This window comes from Platichthys flesus, chromosome 7, assembly GCF_949316205.1.
Source record: "Platichthys flesus chromosome 7, fPlaFle2.1, whole genome shotgun sequence".
NCBI lineage: Eukaryota > Metazoa > Chordata > Actinopteri > Pleuronectiformes > Pleuronectidae > Platichthys > Platichthys flesus.
The window spans coordinates 24,668,701-24,679,064 of record NC_084951.1 but is presented as its reverse complement, the minus strand read 5'-3'; the positions used below and the strand labels follow the sequence as shown (position 1 = coordinate 24,679,064).

General features: G+C 39.0%; 1 protein-coding gene across 1 annotated transcript; it reads left to right on the top strand.

Moving 5' to 3' along the window:
• Positions 1–61: 61 nt before the first annotated feature.
• Positions 62–3,122, top strand: LOC133957329 (uncharacterized). Its single transcript, XM_062392862.1, has 5 exons — positions 62–149; positions 561–887; positions 999–1,316; positions 2,217–2,361; positions 2,452–3,122. Exons 1-5 carry the CDS (start codon positions 116–118, stop codon positions 2,618–2,620), a joined length of 993 nt encoding a protein of 330 aa, XP_062248846.1. The 5' UTR covers positions 62–115; the 3' UTR covers positions 2,621–3,122.
• The last annotated feature ends 7,242 nt before the right edge of the window (positions 3,123–10,364 follow it).

Here is a 10,364-nt window from a genome sequence, read left to right as displayed (position 1 = left end):
AGCGTGCACCTCAAAGGAAGCTGCAAATAAAAGCACACCACTCCAGCCTTCACCACAGTCCACTCGGGTGTTGGTTGTGAAGCACACATTTCATTCTCACACCTTTAACATCACCATGAAGATCTTCTGTCTCATTTTACTTTGTCATGGTGAGTGAATTATAATTTATAACTTCTATCGATAACCATTTAAAAATGTTGTATAATAGTTCTAAAAGCTAAATAAGTATATTCCCTTTAGAAAATGGAAAAATTCACAAATGAATTTATAATAATAATACAAATTAAAAAAAGGGAAATTTGATATATCGTCATTATAAGTAGGTTATCTTGTTTCAAAGCCATATGGTTTACTAATTGTATCAATAATATGAACAGAATTCATAACTGTGATGAAAAAGAATAAATACAATTATTCTAGTTGATGTTGTTCAGTTTTCTTTGTTGAACACAGTTGGATGAACTCATTGTCGTAGCTGCTTTGCAAATGAAATGAAATGTAAATGAGATGCATCACCTTGTTTCCAAGAAGCTCTGAGTCTGATCGGAATCTCTTTTCAGGAAGCCTTCAGCTGCAGTGTGATAAAAAGCAGATCACAGCACATATTGGAGGCGAATTCATTCTTTCCTGCAAGTACAACACAAAGCATTTCCTGTACAATAAAAAGTACTGGTGTCGAGGGGAATCCAGGAACACCTGTACGATCTTAGTGCATTCAGAACATTTTGGTCAAATCGCAGGCAGATCCCTCGTCATAGATGCAAGAAGAAGAGGGTTGTTTGTGAAGGTCACAGATCTGCAGTTTGATGACACTGGAGCGTACTGGGTTGGGATTGATAAAGTAAACAGTGACATCATGACTTCAGTTAATGTGCTCATCACTGAAGGTAAGAACAGCTTTAAAGATTATCTATATCCATAGTGGGTGTTTAAACTTCTATTCTTCCATGCCATCAAATTGAAGGGATTCAAATAAACGGTTTACTTCTTTGTGCCAGTTCCGCTGTCCAAACCCAGACTGTGGCCTTTGACATCTCTGGTGGATGGGCCTACGTGCTGGGGGCGGCCGGTGACTGTGCGCTGCGGTTGTGAACAGGGCTCTGGTGTTCGCTACGCCTGGCATCAGCGCACTCGCTTCAAAGACTCACTCCTCCACCTGTCATCAGACTTGAATCTTCACTGCAGCTCGCTAGGAGAGGACAGTGATTATTACTGCGTGGCCACCAACGCCCTGAGCAGTCAGGAGAGTGAGGTCCTCTCCGTGCAGGTCCTGAGGTCTGCACACAGCGGCTGTGTCTATGTTTTGAATCTGCAGGGTAAGAACAGATGAGGTCTTGTATTCTCTCTGATAAATATAAAGGTAAGAATCATCACTCCTTGTTGTCTGCAGGGAATAATCAAATATTTACAGGACATAATAAGATGTTGTTTTATGAGAGCATCTGCTCAGACTCTGATTTATGATCATTATACAGCAGATTCCAACAAATATGACAGGTAAAGACATTAAGATTTGACAGGTAGGATTATAATACTGCTCAAGATAAAGTCTCACTATCATCTGTGCTTGCTTGGTTCTCATGACAGCAGTGTATTTAAGGCAGCTGTTGCTGTAGGGTAATTTGTACTTCATAATAATAATAAAATGGTATTTTATAATTCCTTTTAGGTACAGTAGGTATAATCGTTTGTGTCATTATGGATGATTGTTGCTGATTTCGTCAGATTATTCCACAGCTTTAGGAGAAAGAGCTCAAAACCATCAAAGCAACTTGTTTGATTGGATTAATTGGAATCATCATTGATAAACATCATCATTGTGAATACTGTATAAATAGAGTATATATTGTTTATACATAAGATTTAAATTAATCTGTGTCAGAGTTTGACTTTAATGACCCCTAGTGGTGATATCAGAAAATACACTGTAGTAAATAATTATATACACAATAGTATGACCCATGACACAACTCTTCATTGCAACCGTCACATTTTTCAACAAGCAAAAGGACAGTTTATGTTTTGATTCCTAAACAATACAAATTATTGTTTAAAAAAAACTCCACTCAGGAGCTTCATGTTGACATTTATTACACTTAAACTGTATAACCTATACTCACAGGGCGTGATCTGTTTCAAGGTTACTGTAAAATACATATTTCACAAGCTAAAAGCTAATAGAAGAGCCACGTTTCAATGTCTTTGTTAATCTGCAGGCCAACCCAGTTATGACTGTGCAGACAGGATGTGCACCACCAGTGCCAGCACTCCAGCTTTGACCACCAATGGGAAAATCCACACAGAACCAGGAAACCAGCCTTTTCAAATGAATCACACTCGTCCTGATCTCGGTTTGAAAAGGTCAGACTACAACACAGTTTACTTTAACCACCTTGATGGACATATAAGAGTTTCTTAGTCACACTAATCAGGTCTGCTTTTTGGTTTCAGGTTCCAGACATGGGCACCACTCTGGTACACATTTCTGCGTTGGGGTTATTTGGCAACCTTACTGGTATTTCTGTTCATAGTTCTTAAATGTACCACGACAAGACAAAGGAAATGTCCCAAGAGGAAGAGAGAGGTTTATTTCAAGCAAGTTCCGCACTCTGTTCAGTGACTTGCATTATGCAAAAGTAGATGTTTCGAAGTAAAGTTTGAATTTTGACATTTGTTTTGCTCAGCTTGGTGCAGAGCCAAATCGAAATCCTGATCCAGTGAATATAAATGTGTTTTCATAAGGAGGGATGGGCTCTACTGGGTGACATTCTTGTTTCCATGTACATATTTTCAATTACAGATTTATATGACCTTTGACCACTGAAACATCATCATTTTATCTTTGAGCCCAAGCGACAATTGATCAAAAGTTGAAGAAATTCCTACAAGAGGCCCAAAACATGAAAATGAAAAGTTATATTTGAGTAATTAACAAACATAGTATGGGACAGACAGTATTGATATTTCAAAACACTTTAACATTGTCTCTGCCATTCCCAGAATAGACTTTTCATTATGGGACACCAGTAATTAAAGCATTGGCCTTATAATGCGGATTATAACTTTTGTATGTATTTATATTATGTATAAGTATTGTTTTTTTTGTATGATGGTTGTTAATGATTAATAATAAATACTACTAATGTCAAAACTGACATCTCTTGTGATTCTATATTGTTTTGATCGATGCAAACCATTTCAAGATCTGATCACCACAGCAGGTACAATCAACATGTCAGTAACTAAACAGTTTGCATTTCTGTAAGGGGGGGGCTTATTTAAATTTTGGCGGTTACAAGTTGGGAAAAATGTAATTAGCCCAAAACCAAGCGGCTTTCAAGTCGGTACTATGGTAAAGCAAACCATCCAAAACCATAAGCCTGGATAATGGTTAAAATCCATTTAACTTTCAGGGTCAACCAATCACAGATCACAGATGATTTCAATATCATCCAAAAATTAGTCTGTCAGTGAAATAATCTCCCAGCGTGCCAACAAAAAGCTTTTGTAATCAGGAGTTGTGCTATTCTAGTTCCAGGCATACATTGCCGAGCTTGAAGAAGGTCTCCTAGATGAGGATGACCGAGATGAGGAAGGAGTAGATTTCCTGGGTGAAGAGTGAGAGGAGGCGGAAGAGGAAACCGCCTTCGAACGCCACCGTGAAGACCACGATGCCGAAAAGCCAGAGCCCGATCCAGACGCGGCCCGTTAGCTACTCAATGTCGTACGAAAAGCAGAACTGTGAAAACAGAGACATTGAGCATGAGTGTTTCGAGAAGTAGTCAGCCATACAATAAAGAGTCATGCTCTGTCAATCAGAGTTTTACAGGTGATGGTCAACAGAGTCAAGATCTTTAATCGTTTTTAGAAAAATAAAACCAAGTTTTCAGGGGTTTAAAAAAAACATCTACACAAACAACAAACTTGAAAGTACCTCAGCTAGATTTTCAAATTGTTGGAATATGCTATCACCTGGATAGTCTCTTTGTCAGGTGTTTGTAAGTTGATTAACTATTTTGAACTTACCTTGTAAAATGCCTCCTCAAAAACTAGCAGGGGTCCGGAGAAGCCCACGACCAGCAGCGGCTGAGCTCCAAGCAGGCAGAAGATCACGCCCTGAATGGAGGTCGACACAATCAGCTCAGAACCACCAATCAGTCTTCTTGTCTGCAAACAACACACACGCAACACATTAACAACACGATTGAGCAGGGTGTTAAGTTTCACTGATAGACATTACATTACATTACATTTCATTTAGCTGACGCTTTTATCCAAAGCGACTTACAATAAGTGCATTCAAACCCGAGGGTACATACCAAGGACGACAAGAATCAAGAAAATACAATTTCTTCAAATAAAGCAAAACTACAAAGTGCTATAAGTAAGTGCCATTTAAGTGCTACTAAAGTTCAAACAGCTTAAATTATACATTTGATTTAACAAAGCTTGAGATAACTTTTAACTCTTTGTACAAAGACTTGGTAGTTTCACCTGCAGGTCTCCATCCCCAGATAAAAGGCCACCTCCACTTCCACAGCTGAAGCCAAGTGGCCTGGAGCTGCTCGCACACCTTCACAGCATCCCGGAGGCTGAGGGAGTACCGCCCTTCTCCCTCAACCAGGGACACTCTGGCGTACGAGCAGCCGATAATGTTCACTGCAGGGAAGGAAAAGTAGAAATAATACACTTATTAATTAATAAAGTAAAAGGGGAATCAGGACACTGTGATCAGGTATTTGCTTTGATCACATACATCCGATTACACACTAGCTTTTCAAAGGAAAACTCTTGGAACTCACCTAATCCACGGTAGTTAGTGGCTGTTTACAGGACGCGAGTTCCGCGTTCGCCAGCGACAATAACACTAGGAAAATAAATAATATGTAATTTGATATGTAAGTTAAAACAATCACAGTTCATCTAAATTACGAAATACGCTTAAGATCACAAGTCACAGTTCAGTTATAAAACAAAAAGACAATTCGTAGACGTCACAAAGTAGTTATAACATGATTTATTACAAAAACAATACATGGATGTGGACGACTCAAATTAATAACATGTAATTTGATATGTGATTTAAAATAATCATAGTTTATCTTTACGAAATTCGCTTCAAATCATGTAACAGTTCAGTTATAAAACAAAAAGAAAATTCGTAGACGTCTTGAAGTATTGTAGTAATAACAACATGATTTATTACAACAAAATTACATGGATGTGGACAACTCAAATTATAGCATGTAATTTGATATGTGAGTTAAAGCAATCACAGTTCATATGAAATTCATTTAAAATCACAAGTCACAATTTTATTTTAAATAGAATATAAATAAATAAATATATCACTAAGTCCAATAAAATATAATGTATTCATCGATACAAGATACATCATGAATGATATTATAAATAAGTATATTCTTATTCAGTTTAGTAAAGGATCACTACGGAATCGACAAAGGGGAGGAGTCTGTGAGAGGCGGCCTATAAATAGAGGAGCCCTCAGACTCTTCATTCACTCTTGCTCTGAATGTTGAAGTGGAACAACCTCACAGCTCTGATAGATATGTTTTGTTTTATTGCACAGCCCTAACTAAATCTACTATGTAATAATTCTTAATAACCTTAGTTTTAAACACTTAAGTCACAGTCATGGAAGATGTCGACTTGATCTATCTAGTGCAGATTATCATGGCGACTTCCCTCTGGTGAGAATCTTCGTAGGACTGAAAGATCTCTACTTGTGATGGGAAGTTCGGATCATGTACCGACTCAGTTTTTTTTTAGTCATTCATTCATTTCAACGGGGGGGGGGGGGGGGGGATTCCTGCATTAAAATAATGTATCATGACAGTATGGATTATTTGAAATGGTCATTTTTTATCACACTAGTATTTAATTATCACGGCAAACAATTACGCTGCACTGAACTGTAAGTAAAGTACAAAAAAAAATTAAAATAACGAAACCTGTAATTATTACTTGTGAACGAATATCGGTCCCGTCTTCTTAACCTAGTCAGGCGAAAGTGAACGAGGTAAATTAATCAGATCCGGTCACCTCCCGACCGTGTCTTTGGATCAATGATTCGTTCATCTGCCGGGTACGAGTCTTTGGATCATTTTCCACGTGACCTGCATCAGCCTATGCAACAGTCCCGATGCGCGGCCACGAAAAAATGAATGAATCTCTCTTTGAGAAGACTTGTTACTCCCGAGTCTTTGTAAGGATTCGTTCAAAACGAACGAATCGTTCACGACTGACACACTAATCTCTACACAAATCCTTCATGATAGTTTAGACAGGTTTTATCATCACCTCTGAAAATAAACATGAGTTAAATGGTTGTCCACTGTTTTATTTCAGTTTGTTACAACAGTTCAATGTTAACACAGCTAAAAAAAACACATCTCCTGCTAGAGAAGATGACGATAGCAACTTTTAATGATGGCCACAGGGATCTAAAAAGTCCAACTTATTGGAAATGTGCAGTTGACAAGATGTTGTTTAAAATCTGATTTTATTTTGGTACGGTGGTCCTCAGATCCTCCATCTGGACATATGAATGGGATTATAAATGGCATGGTTATGAAGATATCCTGAGGAGCAAATTAATTACGTATATAAACATCTACGTGTCCTTTCCGTACATTGAGTGCCTGAACATTTTAGTTGTGCATAGATTCCATCTCTACGCAAGTCGTCTCTGGTGTCTTCTATTTTTCTTTCCAAGCGAGTCATCTCCTCTATAAATCAGTCCAGCGCTCTCTGAAGGCCTTTGGGATTTGACTGCTGTTGTCTTGACATTGTTGATGTCGGTGTTCACTAAGAGGAGTAGACTAGTACGATGAGGGCAAGAAGGGTCATGGAGCGCATGGCCTCCATCCACGGCAGTTCGAATACAGCTGAGGTCCCGCCCAGCATCGGGATCAGCAGCAGGTCCAGATGGAAACCGGAGCCCTTCACCAGCATCCGCTCCTTCTTACTCACTATCAGGCTGCATTAAGTCAAGAGTATTCAGGGCTTGGTATCGAGCGATAAATCAAAATCAAACTGAATATTTTGTGGCCTGCAGGGTAACTCACATTGTCATCTGCATCTCCATGAAGATCAGGTTGAAAACCGAACATCATCCAGACGGGGAATTTAGCTTCCGATCCCAGAGGGTTGATGACCCAACCGTGTTTCTCGGGACTCGTCACATTAAGTCCACGGGGGACACTCCGTTTCTGGAGAGAGGATGAAGATGAAGAAGGTCTCTATTGAGTCTTTTTGGTACATTCATTTAAAGCTGCCATAAAACTACGGTAAAGCAAACCATTCAAAACCATAAGCCTGTATAATGGTTAAAACCATTTAACTTTCAGGGCCAAACAATCACAGATGATTTCAGGTGCACTTGCTTGAAAAACAGACTAATTTCGACTCCGGGTTTTGAATATCACCCAAAGATTAGTCTGTTCGGTTTTAGTGTCAGTGACATAATCTAGTTATATAGTTATTTCTATTACCAGGCGTACATTGCAGAGTTTGAAGAAAGTGTTCCAGATTAGGATGACCGAGATGAGAAAGGAATAGATTTCCTAGGTGAAGAGTGGGAGAAGGCGGAAGAGGAAACCGCCTTTGAAAGCCACCATGAAAACCACGATGCCGAAAATCTAGCACCCGATCCAGAGGCGGCCCGTTAGCTACTCGATGTCGTACGAATTGCAGAACTGTGAAAACAGAGATTTGATTTAGCAAAGCTTGAGATAACTTAAAATTGTTGTTCACCATAATGAATCATTTTTGTACAAGGACTTGGTAGTTTCACCTGCAGGTCTCCATCCCCAGATGGAAGGCCACCTCCACTTCCCCAGGTGAAGCCAAGTGGCCTGGAGCTGCTAGCAACCCTTCACAGCTTCCCGGAGGCTGAGGGAGTACTGCCCTTCTCCCCCCACCAGGGACACTCCGGCGTACGAGCAGCCAATAATATTCACTGCAGGGAAGGAAAAGGAGAAATAATACACTTTATATTAATATAATCATTTTTTTCCAAATCACAAGTCATGAAACAAAAAGACAATTCGTAGACGTCACGAAGTAGTAATAACAACATGATTTATTATAAAAACAATACGTGGACAACTCAAATTAATAACATGTAATTTGATATGTGAGTTAAAACAATCACAGTTTATCAATACGAAATCCGCTTCAAATCAGAAGTCACAGTTCAGTTATTAAAAAAAAAGAAAATTCGTAGACGTCTTGAAGGAGTGCATGGGACCTCCCGGCGTGGCAAAGGCTGTTTTTTCCTTTGCCTCTGCTTCCAATAATCCTTTTGTAAGATCAACAGTGGCTATGAACCGAGCATTACCCAGGCATGTGTACCTCCTTGGACTCGTTTTGACAGTTGCACTCGTCAACGTTGGTTAAGCGTCGTCTGCGTCCAACTGGATGAAGCAGGGAGACGTCAGAGTTGGAACAAAAACACAGAAAGAGTTGGTCTCACTCTGAGGCATTTAGAATACATAATGTTCCGTTGTGGAATCTGGGATTTAGTAACTTGTCAATTCTCTCAAAAAGTACAGTGTATAGCTGCATCTGGGGCGAGGGTGTAAAGCGACAAACATGGACAGGCCTGGAGAGAAGGAGTTTAAACATCTAAAGAATCCAAACGAGAGTCAAGAGCAGCGATGAGATTTCAGGAAGGCGATTCCATCTCTACGCAAGTCGTCTCTGGTGTCTTCTATTTTGCTTTCCAAGCGCGTCATCTCCTCTATAAATCGGTCCATTAGTGTCTGATTTTTAATAAACCTTGTAACTAGACACGTTCTCTCTCTCTTGATCTATTTGGAAATAAAATGATATGAAAATTACTAAAGCCTTATTAAAAAATGTATAATTATTTCAAATATAAATAAAGATTTGTGCACGTAAAAATAATTATCAACTTAAAGTTACCTCTTTTCGGATCATAATAAAGATGTTCTCAAACTGAACTCATATTAAAAAAAATAAAATAAATCATTAACTTAATTTTAAATAAAAGATTAGCTCAAAATAACAATTTTAAATATGTATCATCCTATATCTTCTTTATGGATTGAAAAGAATACTAACTATCTTAAATTTACAAACTGTCATCACTTAAGATTACATTGCTGCATTGAGCTGAGTGAGTGCTTTAGCATTTACATTTTTGTGCTTCACTGAGGATCTTTGTCAGTCTTGGTGGCAGGGAAGAAACTGCTGTGCACAAGCTCTTCTCCATGCACAGTCTGTTTCTTTGCTTTGTTTTGATCACAGTCATTGCAGAGAAGGAGGCCTCACATAAATGTGTGGAGGCAAAGGGTAGTAGCTGCTCCAAAGCTTTCCGTCCCAGGTGTGGGTGCTCCTGCTTCACACACACAACACTTTGTAAATGTGTGGATGTGGCAAACTTCATCTGGAGGCCACGGTCAGATGACACTTCCAGGAGTTTTTCCTGATAAGTGACAGGTAGCTTGTTTCCATTTGCTTCGGGGAGGATTTTCTCATCTTTTCTTGAGATGACCTGAATTCAGAAAGTTTCCTCTTAAAAAACCTCATGTGGCTTACCAACATGACTTTCATGTTTTGTCTGGAGATACCGCTGAAGATGTGCTGCCTTAATGCCACTGTTGGCTAATCTCTCCCCACAGAAAAAACACAGTGTAAATAACCCAGTCTATGTTATGTTAATATTGTTCAAGTAGCTTTCTGTTATTTTAATTGTGAAATATTTGCTCGCTTTAAGGTCAGACAATTTCATTTCCGTTTTTGTTTTTTTTAAAAATGCTTTTATTTTGAAAGTGTTCCGGTAGAGACGCCGAGTTCCTGTTATGCATTTGTAACTTCACAACGGAAAAGTGTGATTTAGCGTCCCTCCGAAGAGGCACAAGCTCTCACAGTGTGGTTTAGGGAAGTTTCAAATAAAGCTGAAAACATCAGTTAAAGTCTCGACCTTCTTGTGAATACTGACGGAATTTCTCCGGCTCTGGTCTCGCCTTCTTTGGCAATTGTCCCTCCGTGTTTCAGCGGCATTGCTTCTGCGCTTCAACCCAAACTACAGAGTTTTCATGGCGGCACTTCAGTGATGACAGGTGATGAGAGGTGGCGTGCCAGGTTCGGTCAAGCCATCGGTATGGGGGAGACTCTGGGTTTTTAGGATAATGAAATAGAATAGCCTACTGAATATAAAATTAATTTCATGAACTTAAACTTATATTTTAGTGAATATTTATTAAATAACACATTTTAAAGGATTTTTGAATGGATGCTAATTTGAAAAATATTTAAAAAAAATCTCACGTACCCCCTGAAGTACCTTCAAGTACCCCAAAAATATTTGAAAATGA